Below are 21230 nucleotides of genomic sequence, written 5' to 3'. Positions count from 1 at the left end.
CAGCCCTCTCAGGCCCGGCGGAGGCGGAAGCGTCTTTCCGTTCACTCTGCTTCCTTCGCCGCCTCCCCCTTCCCGTCGTCAGTCCGCTTCGGTCGCGGCCTTGGCGTAGCGGCTGGGGAGAAAGCTCGGAGAGGCGAGAGGTAAGCGCGGCGCCTTGTTTTTCCCCTCACTCTCTCCTTTTTCCTTCGGGGGGGGGGGAACTCTGACGGGGGAAGGGGTGGACTCGCCCGCTTGGTGCCTGCCTTAGCGCGCGTGTAAAAAAAATATTTTAAAAAAAACTTGTAAAAAGTGCAAAACTCGTGGGGCTGCTTGTCTCTCCGCCGACGACCTTCCTCTCTTCTGGCGCCCGGTTTCGTTGCTGGTGGTCCCCTTTCCTAGCCCGCGCCTCTGGCTACAGGACTGTCCGAAATGGTTCGTGGGACCCCGAGTGGGTTCAGTGAGGGAGGCTCAGTCGTCTCTGTTGGGCTCTTGTGTCCGGGCTACACCCGTGGCCGTTTGCTTAAATGTCCGCCCGTAACAGCCTACTGCCAAGCTGACTCCACCTATGAGCTTTCCTCGCCACTCGTCGCTTTCTATATTGGGGAATTACAAGGTAGTAGTGGACTTACGACCACAATTGAGCCCAAAGTTTCTGTCGTTAAGTGAGACAGTTAAGTGAATGTTGTCCCATTTTACCACCTTAAAATAACTTTGAACGGTCGCTAAATGAACTGTTGTAAGTTGAGGGCTACCTGTATAGTATGGTGAGAGTTAGAAGTTGGTGCTTTTATTCCCTCCAACTTAGTTTGGAAGCTGCTACCGAGGGGCCCTACTTTGAACTGTGTGTTCTTTACACACTGGAGTTGTTAGTTTTGTATGGAACATTCTGCAATATAGAGGAGAGGTGAAAAATCCAATTTTTCCCAAGTCACATAAAATTGTGAAGAATTTGGGGAGCATGGGTAGAGTGCACACTCTACCGCTCTAATATTTTATATTCTATTAATAAATAGAAAATGTGTGTGTTTTCTTTGTGTCTCTTAATAAATAGAACAATTTCTAAAGTTGAAAAGTTAAGAGGTAGAAGTAGGAACAGTGCAACTTCTTTCCTGTTGTCCCTTCCCTTTTCCTGGCCTTTGAGGATTATATGTCCCACTTGTTGTTTGGCAGTTTCTTCATTTGTCTCACCCCTTCTTTGGCTGTCTATATATTTTTTTCTGTCTGTCTCCTGTATATTTTTGGGTCGGACCTGTAAAAAAATAGCTAGTTTCTACATCAAAGCAAAAATATGTACCTTGGTAGCAAAAGGAAGTCAGGAATGCTTTCATTTATGTGGCAACCAGGATCTTTTCTGAGATCATATCTGCTTACTACCCCATTTAACAGTGTGTAGTAATAACTATCCTAAATCAAGATCTGGTTTGAAATAAAGGAAGCCAGGACATAAGCCTAACATGGTTGTTTATTAAACACCTTATTACTAATGTTTAGCCCTCGAAGCTTTAAAAGGGTATATTCAGTTTCCTGTGCTGCTGTGGGTGGGCACTTTTGATTATGTTATTTTTTTAAGTATTCAAACCGGAATTCCTTAATATTTTAATTCTGAAATAGCACATTTAATTTTCACTTTGCTTCAGAAAGGCTGCTTTCTTATGTTTAATCATGTGGATTAGGTGGGAATATCTAATGTGCGGGCAAAGTGTTGATTTTGCTACTGGAGAAATTTTAATTAAATTACCTTTTAAAAATTTACAAACTGGTTCTGTTTGTAATTATCATGATGATATTATCACTGCTGCCTGATCTTACCAGTTAAAAGTTACTAGATATTGAATGTCCTTGCTGGATGTTTCAGGCATGGTGGGACCAGCCTAGTATTACCATTTTATTTCTTAATAATAATTGTATATCATAGTGAAATAGATAGTTCCTAGTAATTTAAAATCTCTTAATAATTAACATACAACATAAAACATAGTCATAATTAAACACATTAAATAGAAGATTATCTGTTAATCCATCAGAAGAATGTCTTGTAAGCCAGTGATATAAAAGCTAACATGAATTTACAAGAGACTTGATTAGAACACAAAATTGTTTTCCCCAAAAATGAAGTCATCCTGTAATTGAGGTCCTGGCACACTGTGATAAAACCAACAGTAAAAAGTGAAATTGAGGTCAGAAGGGTATCTCCATCAAGCAAAAGATAAAGCTTTTTGAAAGAGTTGCTGATAAATGTAATTTAACTCTGAACAGCACATATTTTAAAGACAATGGATTAGGAGTCTGGCTTTTATGTCATATAATTGCACTCAAAGTATGCTTTGTCTGTAGTTGCAAAGACTGAAGAATATATATGGTAGAAACCTGTCTGTTTTGAATAGAACTTGCAAGAAGTATTTCAGGCCTCATAAAAATAGCACCTCTCTGTTAACATTAAAGTAATCCCATATACCTTACTGTATCTCTCAATACCAGATATTATAGCCTTCACATTTATTAACCCCATGTTTTAATAATAATTTATTAAATTTTATGCTGCCCAATTCCAAGCAGCTGTGGACAACTCACAACAATCCAATAAATTACAATGAAATGAATAGAAGATGTTCTGCAGACAGATTGGATGGAATGAAACAGAGTGTTTAGTTCTATTTGACAGACCACATATTAAGATAAAAGTTTTTTTGTTGTTTTCTAATCAATATATTGAAATAAAGAATGACTATCAAAGGTTACCTGCTCTTTAGGTAAGATTTGAACAGGGGCTTTCCCACTACTGTAATAAGCATTTTAAACCTATTTTCTTGATTAATGTAGTTACATTGTTTAGCATAATGAAACCTAGCTTCTGAGTTGGCCTTAAAACTGAATATTCTCTTATTATTTAGTGGCTTGGAAGAAAAAGTGTTTTCCCCTCACTCTGTTTACGACGTTTGTACTCTTTTTGAATAATTCCTCAAGTACTTAAACTAGTTTGCAAAAGCAGCTTTTTTGAACCTCTAGTATCAGATACTGCAATGATGACAGATACGTTCCATGCATTGTTCATGTTTAAATGTGACAATGAGCATACTTCGTTCCTTTTTCCACAGTTTCGATTAACAGAGGAATTTGTTGGTATAATTTTTTAGTGTTGAAATTAAAGTGAAGCACATTCCAAAATCATATTGATATCATCACATTAATATAAAGCTAATGGATCAAGATGTGAATTCTTAAAACTGCTGTCTGTTTGTTATCAGAAATAGAAATTGGAACTTATACAACTGGTTCTGTTTTCCTTTTTAACACAAATGGGCTTTCCTTAATTGGCAATGATTTTAAACGGAAACTGAAACTGAATTAAATTACTTTCCAGTATTGTGTATACTGAGGATCATGTAACTTAATTCCATACACTATTTCTTCACTATTTTTGAATTGAAAGTAAGAGTTGAAGTATTATAGCTTTTTAATAGGTTTGAGAATTTATTACTATGTAGTGTATACATAGTATAGTAGTAATGAAGCCAACAAAATTCTGCTAAACTACAAATAGTAAACAATCTCTTAAATCTATCTTCAAGCAAATGTCTTTGAATGACGAAAGTAGCTGTCTGAGATGATGAAACTGGTGGGCATGATAAAAGAAAGATATAAATTACATTTCACTCATGTCATTCAAAATACATCCTGTTTTTAGCTCTGATATACAAAGGCAGAGAAAGTGCTATGCAGAAATCTGGATTTAATGGGGAAACCCAATATGGAGCTTTCAGACAGGTTATAATAAATGTTGGTGCCTTGTTAAAGTAAATTTGACTTTTCCTTGGATGGCACAAGGATCAGGAAAAGATATAGCTTTTTGAAACTGTTGCTGATAAATGTAATTTAACTGTCTGTTTTTTCCTCTTCAAATCAAGGTTGCTATTTAGTTTTAAAGTTTTCCCAAAGTCAGTCATTAACAACAGATTATTAGAAATAAAGTGTCCCTAAGTATATATTCTCACCAGTAACACACGTGTAACTATGCTGTTAAGTTAAACAGCAAAGATGAAATTTAGATATGTATTCCCCTCACAAATTAGTATACCAGTATATATTAAGCATCATTGAGAGCAACTAATTTCCTTTCACACAATTGCTTTCCTGGCCTTCATTTAGGATCAGACTGCATACCTCAAAACAATATTTTAAAAAGAGGAAGGAAAATATAAACATCTGAAAAATTACAATTTCAGTTTTCATATGTTTATTAATTTTGATTTATAACCTGGGTTTCTTTAATACAACTTAAGGCAGTATGCATAAATGCTTGCTTCTCTTGCTTTTCCTACAACAACCACCCTGTGAAAATGGGTTGGGTTGAGAGAGAAAATGTCTGGCCCTAAACGATCCAGCTGGCTTCCATTTACCAGTTCAGCACCTCTTCTGGGAAGTACAAAGAAAGACTTCTAGGACTAGGAGATGAATACTGCCTTGAGTTGTATAAAATAAACCCAGGTTATAAATCAAAATAATAAATATATGAAAACTGAAATTTTGATCTAGTCCTAATAAACAAAAACTGGGTAGAAGGAGGAAAAAGCATTCAGTGACCAGGTAAATGAAGTTCAGAAATTATATTTTATGAGAAAATTAGCATTCCTAAAGAGAAAATAAAGTGGGTGTAAGAATGTGATATTTCTATTTTCATAGAAAAAACTATGTAGAATTTATAAGAAAAACAAACTTTCTTTTAGTTAAAGTAAAACTAAAATATCCTATTTTGGTAACTTCCATGAATAAAAATAGTTGCACGCAGCTGCATAACTGAAAGCGTAATTGTAGACCAAATGTTTATTGCTGTTTATTTTTCATAGATGGGACTATTTTCTTTTCTCTTCATAATCTCAACTAGCAAACTGTTGCTGTTGTGAAGCAATATGTAGTTCAAAATTAGTAATATTGTTGTATTGAGAAGGTGCATGAAAATAATATACTTTAATGCTAAGTGCTCTAGATATTTTTGGCTATTATTTATTTTACATATAGCTTAGCGACCACAATTGGAATCAAGAATTCCCACTGCTAAGCAAAACACCACAAGACCATGATGGCCTTACAACCTCAGTTCCGCTGAGAACGTTAAGCAAATCATTCATGGGCTTTAAGTGAGACATCACATGATTGTAATTTTATTGCCAACTTCTCCATAAACTCTGCTTGTTGGAAACCCATTGTGAAGTACACAAATGATGATCACCTGACTGCGGGGACACTACAGTGGTAGTAAATGCAAGGATGGAGCATAAATTTTTCAGCACTGAAAATTTCAAACGGTTGCTAAACAAGCCAGACATTAAGTGTGGTCTGCTTGTATATGTATATATTTATACACACCTTGAAATATTTTTCAGTTGCATTATGTGAAGCCTTTTAAATTGGTAAAGGCAGGAGATAGAATACACTGTATAATTCTATAGGCAATGCACATAGTAACTTTTTCTGTAACTGTTTCCTAAGTGATATACAGAGATAAGGAAATTTATATTTTCAAAATAGTCCCTATATTTAAAGAATTCTTCATCAGTTGTGGGATATGTTGCTCTTCTGGTCTGGTTCCTGTAGAATAGCTTCACTACTTTTTAGGTAACAATGCAAGTAATTTCACAACATCCCAATTTTTTTAAAGTAAATTTTAAAACTGTTTTAGTTCCATTGCCCAGCTTTGGATATAGTGTGCATTAATAACCCCTAAAACAGGCATTATACTTTTATAGTGGGAAATAATTTATTCCGTGGAAAGTATAGTGGGAAATAATTTATTCTGTGGAGAATTCAGAAGAACTAAATACACATTTAGGTAGTAATGGGCAAATAGTTTTTTTATAGCCTTTGTTCCTAGTTCAAACTTTCATGATTTTAAAGAACATAAAACTGTATATCATCTTTTTCAACATTTTGCATCATGAAGTAAAAGTATAGTTATTAAAAATAACTATTAAATCTTTCAAAAAACAAATACGGCTACTTTCTGTTAGACACTATTCCAAAGTGTCTTGGAATAGATTCAATGAGAAAACATTTTAGGATTTTCAAGAAGCATAAAATCATTGGCAAAATAAAATGTGTAGCAAAGAAAGATAAAGTTATTTAAAGTCATTGATATCCATAAGTTATAAAAAGAAGATGCAATATCCTGTGGGCATTTTTGTAGAAAGTGTTTGTGAAATTTAATTTTATGTATGATAAAATATAAAGGCATACATGTTTTCTTCATCACTATGTCACAATACGTAAACTTCTTTTCATTATTCCCAATAGTAGCAATAAGACTTATATACCACTTCACAGTGATTTTACAGCCCTCTCTAAGTGGTTTATACAGTCAGCATATTTCCCCCAACAATCTGGCTCCTCATTTTACTGAACTCAGGATCAAACTGTGGGCAGTTGGCAGGATTGAACTCCTGGCTGTGGACAGGGTTAGCCTGCAATACTGCATTCTAATCACTGCCACCACTGCGCCTTATTGCCCCAATAATGGAATAAACAAGTAAATCAGGCTGTCATTAATGTATAAAATTATGTTTTGCATCTTAAGGAATCTATGCATACATACACACACACACACACACACACACACACACACACACACACACGTAAGATCATTTAAGAAGTATTTGACACTATCTTTCACAAAAATCCAGGTTTATTTGGAAGGCAAGAAATTTCATAATGGAAGCTCTTGGCTGGCCAAATAAAGCACTAATGACTTTATCATCTATATTATCCCTGCTAATTTACTGACAGTTGTTCTGATATCTTCTGCTGCTGATACTGCTCAACAAACAGGGATTGGGTTTTTGACTTTTATTGCTTTGTAAGAAAAGGACAGAATGAAAAAAAGGGAAAGGAACACAGATCCCATTCCTGGAAGATGAGGTATTTTGGCTGCAACTGAGAATTGTGCATTTTACACATTCCCCATATGAGAATTCTTAAATCCTGTTTTTAAAAAAAATAAGAGTTAAACAAACCAAAGCTTTGATGATTGAATGGATTGCACCTTTACTGCAAGTTGTACTTTAAATATTCCATTATATTTCTCTTTTATATTTTTAATAAAGAAATTTTCTGAAATAAGCAAAATGTCAGTTTATTTGACAGCTGTCTTTTCAAAATTGATCATGTTTTTGTTAACAGTAGTTTTCTAGAAGAGAGATGGGAATTTTTTAAAATCTTGCCCCCTCTCTTATTTTTGAGGTATCTTCTGTAGACTAAATGTCATTTCTTTGATATTAACTCTTTATTACATGGAACTCAGAATACTATGATGTGGTTGTTCATTGACAGGCAGAAATGTCTTATCAAATTATTGGAAGCTTTGCTGATGAGAATTTCTATAATAGGAAATAACACTTGGCATACTGTCTTGGGAGGACTATCATCTTTGGGAATACTAGCAAATAATGCAATATCTTAAATTCATCTTTCAAACAAAATACAGCTTTTCACTTAATACCTTTATAAAGTTACTTTTCATGATGTTGAAAAGCAGTTCTATCTTTAATGCCCTTTATTAGTTCTTTAAAATGCACAAGAGCAGAGAGAGGTAATCCCTTATCACCTGAGTTTTTCTTTTTCCATGATTTCACATACTAATTGTGCCAAGGTGTAAATATATCCTACAGTATACAGGTAGTCCTTAACTTATAACAGTCCATTTTAAATTACAACAGCACTGAAAAAAATGACTTATGACCATTTTTCACACTTATAAGTGTTGCAGCACCTCCATGGTCACGGATGAAAATTCAGATGCTTGGCAGCTGACTCATATTTATGACAGTCGCTGTGTCCCAATGTTGTGTGATCCCCTTTTGTGACCTTCTGTCAATCAAAGTCAATGGGGAAATCAGTTTCACTTAACTGTGTTATTAACTAAACAGCATTTAACAACTGTAACAAGAAAGGTTGTAAAATGAGGCAAAACTCATTTAACAACAGAAATTTTGAGCTCAATTGTGGTTGCAAGTTAAGGACTATCGTTGCATCAATGGAATGATTATTGGTGTACAGAGGACTTTTTAAAAGTTGCCCTGAATTCTGTAAGAGATAAATCCTTTCTACCAAGACTTGGCCAGGCATTCTTGAATTCTTGAATTAAGGCAATGTAAGTACAGCTTAAGCATGTTCTTTTCCTGGGCTGTCCATCCTGCTTTAAATGTTTAACTGGCAAAATGCCCACTGTCTAGGAAACAGTTTTGTGAAGGGTGTAGCTACTTTGTTCGTTAAAAATTCTGGGGAATTCTGCCAAATTGAACACTCCTTCAGATTGGGCAGAATTGCATTCTTAAGCTTCAAATTAAACATGTTATATCTGAATAGAAACTGCTCAAACCTTCCACTACATAGGATAGTGCATTCTTGTAATGTGTAACAAACATGGAATAGTTTCTACTGTACTTATATAAAGTTCTTGAATAGCTATGGATCTAGCTTTTTTTTTTATCCTATCATAGTAGAATTATATATCCTTACTCTCATAATCCATTCGCATAAATATAAGGGATTTTTTTTATTGGTTTTGATAATGGCAACTTAGATTATAGACAGATAGACAAGTTGATGTGGATGGATGGATGGATGATAGAAATATAATAAAACATGAGTCACAGTGATTGTGAAAGAAATAGGATACGATTGAACTATTAGGATGTACATTTGTTGAGTGGTACATGGATTTGGAACATTCTATCTTCAGCATTACAGTAACCATTTTGCCTCAAATAAGTGACTGGTATTAAATAAGTTGAAGAGGTTTGCTCATATAGAAGTAAATAAGGATTAAATCATAGAAAAAAATAAGAATAAAAAGGAAAGAAGTATAGATTGAGTAGAAATATAGTTGTAGTTGGATGGAATTGGTAAGGTTTCCCAAAATTAAATCTTATAAGTCATTATATAAAGGAATGAAAAGCAATGTATAAAATGATACTTAAACACATTAGAAGCATTAGAAAAGATATGGAGAAGTATAGAATATTCTCCAGTGATGGCTCTTTTGCTCTTGTAGCACTTTCGTGTAAAATTACACTTTTCCTAATATTCCGAAAGGGAATAATGTAATAAACATCTAAATATGACAAGTTATTCTTTTCTTTTTCATGCCTGTAGGTATCCTGCCACTTCTTAAATTACTATGAGTCTACTACATAGTAACACAAGTTTTGAAATCAATGATCAAGAGAGTGACTGCTGTGCAGCCATGGCCAGTGCTTGCAGTGCTGGGACCAAGGAGGAAAGCTTCACTGCCCCCATCAGCAATGGTACTGGTGGGACACTTTCAAACTCTTTCATGGAGGAAACCCAAGGCTATGATGTGGAGTTTGACCCACCACTGGAAAGTAAATATGAATGCCCTATCTGTTTAATGGCTCTACGGGAAGCAGTACAGACGCCATGTGGACATCGTTTTTGCAAAGCTTGCATTGTCAAATCCATAAGGTAAGACAGTGAGCATGTTGAAAGGAAATCAGTAGTGCTCCAGGTTCAGTATCCTAACAGCATCCTTTCCGTTAATTGCTCCATCAGATTTCTTGTGTAATCTTCAAAAAATTAAAATTAAAATTTCTTGTGAGTGCGAATGAATGGTATCAAAGGAAAGATTACTGTGAATCACCTGAGAGAAATTCATACAGTCTGCTTTTAAGGCCTTTTTGTCTTACCCGTTTCCAAAATTATTTATAATTCAACAAATCATTGCAAGGTCAGAATTGTTTTTAATCATTCAGTTGTGGTCTTTCATGACACAGTTTGTGTTCTCTGTGTATGATTGGTTTGATGGTTGATTGATTTTAAACTGTGATATGCTGATATAAAGTAGACCTTTGTTACTGTTAGAGAGCTGTGATAAATATCAATAAGTAAAATACAGTATTGCACAATAATTTACTGATGGGTTGATTCAGTTAAATTTGTTATAGCTGCTGCCCTAGTAGACTTAGTGTCTAACAGAATCAAAAAACAATTTAAAACAGTTTTTAAAAACCCACAGCAGTTCAAATTAGAACAATCATCTTATTAACAAAGAATGAATAACCAGGAGACCACATCACTGTATTCTTTCATTTCCCATTTCTGTCCTAAGAATCAATATAGTATCAAGCAAGTGGCCGATTCCTCAGACTCTGTTAATCTTATTTAAGTGCAAAATATTTACCTTTATTCAGGTCTTAATAGTAATCGTTGAGTTATAACAGTCAGCTGGTGATTGCCCCACATAAGCAAAGAAGTTTTAAAACTGAGCCATTGAAACCTTAAATAAATGGCGTGGCATTTTATTTCTTTGAATAAATGACTTGCATATGATACATAACTATCACTTGGCCTTATGGATAAAAATGAAGAGTAGCACTTGATAGCAGTTTTGGATAAGAAAATGCAGTGTAATGATTTCAGTAAATCTTTATTTTTTATAATGTATTAATCTCATTCCTCCACCTACACTGCTTTGTCTCCATTATTATGAAAGTTATTTTGTTTAAAAACCAAGGCAGCTTCCCAGTATTTTGTGTTTTTATGTTAAATAAAGGTTGAAATATATGGTAAACGTAGACTATGAATGGAAGTTAAAATTACAATGTCCATTTTTAATTGGAAGTTGGATTGCTGTTATGAGAATTGTGATCAAGCAATTGGCCTCTACTGCATTATAAATTATGTTAGTGTGACAGATGTTGTAGGAACTCAAGTCCTCAATACTTTTTCCCATTATTTTAGTACTAGAATCATGGGCCTTAGCTTTTATTCCACTGGAAAAAAATTAAATCATTTTAAAACCTTCCCATGAAGTTCAACACCTATAATGACTAAGTTTTAAATATAAGCTTCCCTTTTCCCTTCCTCAAATAAACATTTCTTGATTTTCATAATGTCTGAATTTATTAGACAAATGTCTAAAAAATTAAACCTTTTTTTGGTTCAGTTATATTTTAATTGTTTACAATCTATTTAAAAATAATAGTATAGCAGTGTGAATCCCACATATACGTATATCCATCCATTTAGCACTAGAAACTCAGTATGTTAAATTCTGACTTAAAAAGTCCAGACCTTAGATATATGGACATATCCAGGAACTCTCTTTCAGCATCAAACCACAAATTCCGGTTTCTCCACTGATTCTGATTCTGTATGTTCTGTTTTAAATATTTTAAAAAATGGAAATGAAACACATATATTGTCTAAGAAATAAATACACCACGTTACATGTCGTAAATATATGAAATGAATATGTTTATATCTTGTGTTAGCCATACATATACACACAGAGAGAGTGGAAGTGTATATTTTGCGACCTGGATAAATGCAAGCAAAAAGAAAAAAAAATCTGGAATATTACTTTTCCTTGACTCCCTTCCCAGCTGCAATCTCTATTCCCACCACTCCTAAGGTATTTCAATTAATCTGCTATGAGCTATAAAAGATGATGTAGTTAGAGGAAGACATTTGCAGACTGTGGCTGTGAGGAGGGGCAATCAAGCAGGAATAAAAATGACTTCCAGTTCATGTGAGACACTTTTGAACCAAAGCTGATTGTTTGAAGAAATGTGAAGAACCATATTATAGCCAAATGCTATTTGGTATTAATACATACAGCTACATACAAACATACACACACATACCAGTATATGCACACAAGCATGCATAGATGCATACATTTATATTGTTTCTTTTTGACAGAGATGCAGGTCATAAATGTCCAATAGACAATGAAATCTTACTAGAAAATCAACTCTTCCCTGATAACTTTGCAAAACGTGAAATCCTCTCACTGACAGTGAAATGTCCCAACAAAGGCTGCAGTCAAAAGATGGAGCTAAGGCACTTAGAGGTAAGTTTTAATGTGTATTTTGTTTTAAGAATTAAAGTTCAGTTCTATATCATTCTGATCAGTATATTTAGGATTTATAAAAAGAGATACTTAGGATATGCAAAGCAACAACTCTTGAAAGAAATGGATAAAATGGATAAATCTGTTAGAATAAATTACAGATAGTCCTCAGTTACAGTGTTAATTGGGCTGGAATTGCTATAGCTTAGCAACAATCCTAAAGTGCAATGTCACAAAATTGCATTGCTTAGTGACAGCAATTCTGACACTCTCAGTTGCTGCTGTTAAGCAAATCGCTACGGGTGAGGTCCTCATGGTTTGCAACTTCCTGTTGGCTCCTCCATTGACTTTGCTGAGTCAGCAAAGAAGTTGGAAACCAAGAACCACCTGTAATAACATTAAGAGTCTTCTGAAGGCCATGCCCTTAGGAGTACTTCATAAATGGATTTCAGCTGCTCACGAGTGTTATCTCTGACTGCAGCAGGTCATAATATTTGTTACATTTTAAGTTTACTATTGATTTTGTAATACAGGTTGATTTTAAATGAAAAAAAAATAGATTGTGGGTCACAAAGTATGACAATATTTCAGGGGTGAAATGCTCCGGGTTCGGACCGGATCGTCTAATCCAGTAGTGATGGAGGCGGATGGTTCAGAGAACCGGTAGCAAAAGCCTCTGACTATCAGGCAACTCAGCATGGATCGTCAGAGGCATTTAAAAGAAAAAAAAGCCTCTCCCGATCAGGCAACTCAGCTGGGATCGTCAGAGCCTTTTGAAAACATTTTTAAACCTCTTTGTCGAAGAGGTTGTAGAAAAAATGGTTTTAAAAGTTAAAAAAAAAAAAGCATCTGATGATCGCGCGGCTCAGCTGGGATGTCAAAGGCTTTTAAAAGCATTTTTTCAACAACCTCTTCAGAGGTTGTAGAAAAAATGCTTTCAAAAGGCTCTGATGATCCCAGCTGAGTTGCCTGATCTGCAGAGGCTTTTTTTCTTCTAAATGCCTCTGACTATCAGGCAACTCAGCTTGGATCGTCAGAGGCATTTAAAAGAAAAAAAGCCTCTCCCGATCAGGCAACTCAGCTGGGATCATCAGAGCCTTTTAAAAGCATTTTTAAACCTCTTTGTCGAAGAGGTAAAAAAAATGGTTTTAAAAGTTAAAAAAAAAATTGGCCACGTCCACCCAGTCACATTACCCCCCTTCCCACCAAGCCACGCCCACAGAACCGGTAGTAACAAATTTTAGATTTCACCACTGCAATATTTCTATAACACCATTGAGAAAAACCATATGAAACCATCTGTCTATTTTTGCTTTTATAGTTGTTAAAGCTATAGTTAGTTACCAGTAATGTTTTTGTCCGCTAATATTATAATTATGGTTAAACGCTATATTCAGGAATTATGTAAAAAATTAGTAGAACTTTGGTTTGATTTGGTTTGGTTTTTGGTGACTGTTCTTCTAATGGCTTTTCCCCAGGATCATGAGCTACATTGTGGATTCGCATCAGAAAAATGTTCTCAATGTCAAGGGATTTTCCAGAAGAACCAGTTGCAAGAACATATTAAGCTAGAATGTCCACGGCGGCAAATTGCTTGTCCAAATTGTGCCATGTGTATGCCTTATGAAGAAAAAAAGGTATGTTGCAAAACAGAACTGTTTTTATATTTATACTAATTTAATAAGCTTATTTTAATAATGGATTTATTATTATTATTATTATTATTATTATTATTATTATTATTATTATTATTATTATTATTATTATTATTATTGCTTTAATTTATATGCCGCCCTTCTCCGGAGACTCAGGCGCTTACAATGCGTTAAGCAATAGCCTTCATACTTTTGTATATTTATACAAAGTCAGCTTATTGCCCCCACAATCTGGGTCCTCATTTTACCTACCTTAGAAAGGATGGAAGGCTGAGTCAACCTTGAGCCTTGGAGAGATTCGAACCAGCAGAAATTGCAAGCAGCAGATGTTAATAACAGTGCATTAGTCCACTGTACTACAGGCTCTGTTCTAAAGTTTCTTTCTGTTGTCTCATATAAAATGGTATATTCCATAAAATGGAGTATCCTATTCCTCAGTCCACTGAGGTAATAACATCTTTCTGTGGAAATGATCCTTCTTCAGTTCTGCCTGGTCATTATCTTAATCTAGATGAAAACAATGAAAACTCTTTCTAGATAATATTGGATGTAGACCAGTATTTATTGGTGTCAGAGCAGAAAGTGGTATACGGCTTTTTTTATCCTTCTGTTCAATCATGTCCTAAATGATTTGAAAAAAATGTTTGTGTTACACTTACTTTTAAAATAACTGTAAAAGTAGTCCTTTACGACCAGTCGCTTAGTGACCATTCAAACTTACAATAGATCTCCCTAGAGCTACTTACAACCTGGTTCTGAAGTTCTGACAGGAGGGCACTGCTACAATCACAGGCTCTCAACAACAGACTTGTATTTAAGGCTGTTTGCCACATCTCGTCATGTGACTACTATGTTTTATGATGTTTTTGCTGAAAACTGGCATTTTTGGTTTTCAGCAAAAAACACCATTATGAACACTGGGTTTACTTTACAACCGGTGTACTCCAGTGGTGGGTTTCAACAGTGTTACAACCAGTTTGCTTCACGCTTTGCATGCACTTTGCCCGAACCGGTAGAAACCACCCCTGGCGACTGCCAGCTTTGCTTAATGACAAAAAAAGTCATGTGGGTGACCCATTTTTATGATCATCACAACTTACCATTGTAATGGGCAGGCTTCATTATGGCTATAAGTCAATGGCTATATACATACCATAATTGTACATAAACTATACTCATTCCTCATCTGAATATTCTGCTGTAGATTCTGTAGAAGTTACTTTTTTGTCAAATGTCTCAATGCAGCTGTACACAACCATAGCAGTAGAGAAAAAAGTTTGAGAGCCTTACCAGCAGCATTGACATGAGTTACACCAAGGGAAACCACCTTCCTGTTCTCATGGTGTTTATTGGGCTAACGAATCTCCACACCATTCTGCTACTAGTTCACCTGTTTTCACATAAGTGTTTTGATAAACACAGTTTCTATTTCCATGGGATTTTTCAAGAAGGTAACTCCCATGGAAAACAAAATTTGAATGTACATGCCTACATACATGAGTTGAGAAAAAGGATAATAGTTCTACCCTAGAAGCATGGCTTTATAAAATGCTCTCAATCCCTCTGACTTCATCTGAGTGGGTACCCTCTATTAATTCAAAATTCTTATTCTGGAAGAAAGGCAGACAATCTTATTTCACAATCTTCTGCAATTATGAGAGAGAAGTTGTATCCTAGATTGTAAAATATCCAATAATCCTAATTATGAATCATTCCCTTTCCATGACAACTAATTTTATTTTATTTTTTTGCTTTCACTAAAATAAAGGTTCATGATGAAATATGCCTTTTGGCAAATGTCTTCTGTACATATTGTAATACAGCGCTAATCAGAGAACAGGTAAGGGACATATTTTATTTGCTTTTTATTTATTACTTTGCTCAAAGCCTTAATAGCACAAATTGCTAAGTCATAGTTCTGATTATCACTATTACTATTAATAGTAATATCATTACTATTATCCTTCTCATCTTTTCTATTACCTATTCCTTTAACATCTTATGACTATCACCTTGTTTGTATCTTACGATTTATGTTGATTGCTTTTATTTAGTATCTTATGACTGAGTGTTGTATCTTATGATTCGTGATGATTGTATTTTATGATCATTATCATGATTTATCACTTGTTTTTCATATGTACATTCAGAGCTTATGCATGGGAGACAAATTCCTTGTGTGTCCAATTGTGCTTGGCCAATAAAGAATTCTATTCTATAAAGAATTCTTTCATTATCATGAAGCAAAGGGTTAGTGTGAACTGTTACATAGAGTTAAATGCCAGGGAGGAACATTATCTTGTGTTTTGTCCTACCTGATTTTAGATCTATATTATAATTAGATTCAAAAGACTTTTGTGTGTGTGTTTGTATGTACAGGCAGAAATATCTTGGGACCTGAGTATCTGAAAGCTTTTTATCAATGTGATACCATTGATCTGAAGAAAATTTATTTTCCATTGTTTTCCAATAACAGATCTGGCAGCCAAATTAAATAGAAATTGAATCAGTTTTTTTTATGTACCACTCATATTGTAGGCAACGTAAAACAGAATAGATAATAATATAATCCTAGGATTCATTTTATGATGATGTTTGCAAAGCTTGTCAGTTTTATCAAAACTTTGGCTAATTGGGTCTTGTTATCCAAAAGAAAAATACATAACTAAATAAATTTAGTATAAAATTAAATTAAATTTATAAAAATAAATTAAATAATTTATTTAAACTTGCCAATACCATCTAAAAGTATTACATTTAATATAATGTAATTTCAGTGGAGTATAATGCTACTGATGAATTATGTTTACAGTAATAATGGCAATGTTTTTGAATCTGTTATTTTATTTGATGCCTGGAAAATGATCTGAACTTGAGCGTAAACATTTAAACAATATATGTCAAATTTGCTATGAATTTTCAACTTTTTTCACTACCAGGAATATTAATTTAATAAATTCTGTTTTGTTATAAATGATACATATCTACTTTTCAGTGGGATTTCTGGAAACTACAGATCATTCTTTTTTCTTTTTATAGCTGCCTAATCATTATGATAATGACTGCCCTATTGCTCCAGTACCATGTACTTTTAGTGCATTTGGATGTCTTGAAAAGGTAATTTAAATTAGTTTTATATATGTATATGCTTGCTGATTTTAGAAGAATATTTATCAAACAGTATTGTAATTAATGTAAAATGTATAAAGACTGATCCCACTATGATCATTTGGTTAGCCCTGAGACAAAGAAAATTTAGGCTGCATGCTCCTACAAATCACACACGGCCTTTTTGCAATTTATTTATTTATTTATTTATTTATTGGTTCGATTTATATGCCGCCCTTCTCCGGACACTCAGGGCGGCTTACAATGCGTTAAGCAATAGCCTTCATACTTTTGTATATACCTGCTTAGTAGGGCTTTCTGCCCCCCCAAGCAGTGTTCTTTTTTATACAAAGTCATCTTATTGCCCCCACCATCTGGGTCCTCATTTTACCTACCTCAAAAGGATGGAAGGCTGAGTCAACCTTGAGTCTGGTGAGATTTGAACTTGCAATAATTGCAGGCAGCTGGTATTACTTAACAGAACTTTAGTCTGCTGCGCCACCAAGGCTTTTACCAAGGCAATGCTTTAGAAGGCCTCAGAAGCATTGTGATAAGGCAGTCCGTGATTTGAAGACTTGCATAAGGGCATCTTACCAGCTTTTGGGAGGCCTCAGAAGCATCATGAGAAGCGTTGCACAATTTGGAGAAGATCAAATACAGTAGTCTTGGGAAGAAGTCATGGCACAACAATCAACTGCCTTGCATAGGACTACGCATACCTCATCAACAGAGGAAGAAGAAGGCTGGGGCTGAAATAGAGCCTTGGAGGGGGAAAAATCTTTGTTTATTCAGGTGTATATTATTGTCAAAATGTAGCCCATTTTTCAATCCAGGCTCTAGGGTAGAAAAAGTCTCTCTTTCCTGAAAATCAGTTCAGAATTAATTTTGATTTTTCCGTGGAATGAGTTAATTCTGTAATTGCTAATGTGAAAGTAATTAGCTTTCATTTAGTGGGATTTCAATTTAGTGTCTGCTAAGGCTTTTTAGTTTCTTTCCAACCAATATAGTAGTTTTTTGTTCTGAATTATTAATTTCTTTTCTTGCAATAATTCATTGTAAATAAAATTTGCAGGATGAAATAGATTCCATGTAGAGGGGAGGAAAAGGAACTTTCCAATGAGGCTGTGAAATACAGTACCTTGAGCTGCTGAATAATGGATAGCACATACAGAATTTAAATCTCATATTTATTTCAGAAGAACAAGCTTGTCCTTCTGGCTTTATATGACTTTCCGCAGCTGAGAGTCTTCCAAATAACATTAGACTATGACGTCCAAAATTCTAACCAGGATTCTAACTAGCCACTGGTGATTAGCAATTGAGCTCAACGCATTCTGGAGGGCTTCTGGTTGAAGTTTAAACTATTCCAAAGTTAAAGTATATACTAATGTAAAAATAAAGCCAAATAATTAATATAATATAAATAATAATAATCTCTATATATTTGATCTGTGTGTGTGGTCTCAGTTTGCTAATTTATTGGAGTGGAAATTTGTAATTATTCTAAAATGGGGATTAACTAATAAATTCCAGAAAATGTTGGTAAATCAATTCTGTAGAGTATCACCATGACTTTTTAAAGAAAAAGGAGTAACAGCAAAAATATTTTTACACAGTTAAGCAAAATATTTCAGTATATGAAAAATAAAGTACTTTAACAATGTAGATCTGTAAAAATGAAAATAAAATACTTCAGTAAGTTTTTATAATTTTGCAGATTTTTTAAAATACATAAATGTTTTTCGGCTTCCCATCTTAAACTGCTGTTTTGTAATCTTTATATATTCATGTGAAAATGTTTATTCAAATGTTTATTATAAAAATCAACATTTACAAGGAAAAGAGTATATGCTGATTATGTTCTTCCTGTACTTAAATAAGAAAAAAATTCATTTCAGTCTTCATATTTTCTAATCTGTTTGCCCGACCATTAATGTTAAAAAGTTATTGTTAGCATGTGAAGGGTTACATTCTTGACAAATATAAATTTTAAAAACAAAGTTCTAAAAATACTGTTTACATACAAAATGACATAGTTCGAATATTACATTAATGATCATTAATACTGATGCTATTTTAAGTAGCTGAAAATATTTTGTTTTACACCTGAGTATTTTCATAGACCTGATCTGCTTCTGACCATTTGAAATCCCTACAATATTAATAGTTCAGTTCTGTTCAGTTTATCCTTCTTTGTTTCAGCTAATATAAAGCAATAAAGCTACTTCTTTTTTAATGCAGCATTTTCCTTTCGCCATTAAGACTTAGTCCTTGATTTTACTCAAAAGAAATAGAGTTGTATTTACTTTTGTCTAATTGCAGATGAAGAGAAATGATTTGGCGCGCCACATGCAAGAATTTACTCAGGTTCATATGAGAATGATGGCTCAGACTCTTCGGAGCATCAGTGTTACTACTCCAACTTCCATGAATTTTTCTGGAACTTTACCCTTTGACCCATCACTCTTCTCTCAAGGCATGCCACCCTCGTGTGAGTGTAGCCCAGAGGTCCAGAACTTCAAGGAAACTATTCAGCAACTGGAAGGTCGCTTGGTAAGGCAAGATCACCAAATTAGAGAACTCATTGCAAAAATGGAGACACAACACTCCCAAATGGGAGATCTCAAACGCACCATCCGAACTCTAGAGGAAAAAATGGCTGACATTGAAGCCCAACAATGTAATGGTATTTTCCTGTGGAAAATTGAAAATTTCAGTGCGTACCTGAAAGCCCAGGAGGAAGAAAGACCCGTTGTGATCCATAGTCCAGGTTTCTACACAGGGAAACCAGGATATAAACTTTGCTTGCGTCTGCATATCCAGTTACCAAGCGCTCAACGTTGTGCTAACTACATTTCTCTTTTTGTTCATACCATGCAAGGAGACTATGACAGTCACCTCCCTTGGCCTTTCCAAGGCACCATACGTCTATCAATTTTGGATCAGTCTGAAGGATCTCCAAGACACAACCATGAAGAAGTAATGGATACCAAGCCTGAGTTGCTAGCCTTCCAACGTCCTATGGTCCATCGCAACCCAAAGGGCTTTGGATATGTAACTTTTATGCAGTTGCAAGCCCTAAAACAAAGAACATACATAAAAGATGATATTCTCTTGGTTCGCTGTGAAGTTTTAACACGTTTGGACTTAAGCAGTCTCCGAAGAGAAGGTTTTCAGCCTCGTAGTACAGATGGAACATCATAGCCTATTGTCCAGTCTTGATTGTTATATAATTATGAAAACCAAGCTTGGTTTAAATTATTTTAAACCCCTGAGGGGAGCAGCAAATGAAGCTCCTGTTTCAAAAAGAAAAAAGTCACAATGTTAACCCGAGGTAGCAAAATTCTGGTAGTGTCACTTTTTCCTTCTTAGAAATCAAAAGGCAGCAGTAATAAATAAATACACATTTTATGCCTTTTTTTGCTACATGAAAAATCTTTCACCTATAGCAGCTGCTTTTTCTATCTTTTTATATGAAGAATCTGCAGAACTGTAAATGAAGGGTGAGATTCATAAAAATCAAGATCTTTGAAGCAGAAGTTAGACTGTCAGTCTGGAAAAATAGTATGCTTTTCAGGAAAGGGGAAATCGTTCTTCTGTCATAAGACAAAATATATATCTAGTGTACTCTGTTGTTCCTTTTGGTGAGCTAGATAACTGACTATTATCAGTAGCTGACGTGTGCTAAAAATTTAATTAAAACAGAGCCACTTACTGTACAGTCAGGAGTGGGCCAAATTCGATTGTTATTTATCATTTGAAGGTTGACAGCTAAAGCTATAAACGTCGTATTTGTATCTCAGAAGTTATATTATGAAATATGTCTACATAAGAGGCAAATAGAAAGTAGGATACCTCAGGGTTCTGTCTTGGGCCCAGAATTCTTGAACATTTTTATAAATTACTTGGAGAAAAAGATGGAAGGGAAACTTACCAAATTTGCAAATAGCACAAAGCTATCAGATGACATGCTCAAGGTTCGAAATGTTTCATTATGCTTGAACAATTGGACTTTATGCAAGTAAATACTATTCAGTGGCAAAAAAAAAAAAAAAAGTCAGGTTCTGCACCTAGGTGGAAAAAAATCAGATGCACAGGTAGAAGATAGACCGTAACTGGCTCAGCCATAGTACTTGTGAAAAAGATCTCCTGAAAAAGATCTAGTAGACCACAGATTGAGCATGAGCCAGGGAAGAATGCAGAAGAGAACAATAAAGATGATAAAAGACTTGGAAGGTAATTCTTATGAAGAACTCTTTCAAAAACTGGATTTGTTTAGCCTAAGTAAGAGAAGGGTAATAGGAGACATGATATCAGTGATAGCCGTCTTCCAGTGCTTGAAAGGCTGTTGCAGTGAAGAAGGTATGAATTTGTTCTGCCTAATGCCTAAATGTAGGACAAAAGCAAATGGTGTATTTCCCAGAACCATTGGTACTCCTTGAGTGGAGATTTTTAAGCTAAAGTTGGACAACCACTTGCCTTGGATTATCTGAGGATTCCTACCCTGGGAGGGAAGACTTGGATTATAAAGCCTCCAAGCTACCTTCCAATGGATTCCAAAGAATTCCTATGATTTCATGAATTAAGTATATAAGCTAATAAATTAGGTCTAAATTGTGAGGTAG

At 34.7% G+C, this 21230-nt stretch overlaps 1 protein-coding gene across 1 annotated transcript; it reads left to right on the top strand.

The window, feature by feature from the left end:
* The first annotated feature begins 94 nt into the window (after window positions 1-94).
* Window positions 95-19986, top strand: TRAF6 (TNF receptor associated factor 6). Its single transcript, XM_070931212.1, has 7 exons — window positions 95-140; window positions 9124-9453; window positions 11692-11842; window positions 13321-13479; window positions 15266-15337; window positions 16537-16614; window positions 18928-19986. The coding sequence occupies exons 2-7, from the start codon at window positions 9149-9151 to the stop codon at window positions 19807-19809; spliced, it is 1647 nt and encodes a 548-aa protein (XP_070787313.1). The 5' UTR covers window positions 95-140; window positions 9124-9148; the 3' UTR covers window positions 19810-19986.
* Window positions 19987-21230: the final 1244 nt, after the last annotated feature.

This window comes from Pituophis catenifer, unplaced genomic scaffold (genome assembly GCF_029215685.1).
Source record: "Pituophis catenifer annectens isolate HBS135680 unplaced genomic scaffold, rPitCat1.0.hap2 SCAF_1, whole genome shotgun sequence".
In the NCBI taxonomy this organism is placed as follows: domain Eukaryota; kingdom Metazoa; phylum Chordata; class Lepidosauria; order Squamata; family Colubridae; genus Pituophis; species Pituophis catenifer.
The sequence above is the reverse complement of the archived record's forward strand: the minus strand, read 5'-3'. Positions and strand labels throughout refer to the sequence as shown.

What these genes read in the sequence shown, in the direction of transcription:
- TRAF6 (XM_070931212.1), top strand. Translation starts at nt 9,149, where the DNA reads ATGAGTCTACTACATAGTAACACAAGTTTTGAAATCAATGATCAAGAG. An exon ending in CAGCGCTAATCAGAGAACAG is followed by an intron (nt 15,338 to 16,536) that starts GTAAGGGACATA and finishes TTCTTTTTATAG; the next exon opens with CTGCCTAATCATTATGATAA. An exon ending in CATTTGGATGTCTTGAAAAG is followed by an intron (nt 16,615 to 18,927) that starts GTAATTTAAATT and finishes GTCTAATTGCAG; the next exon opens with ATGAAGAGAAATGATTTGGC.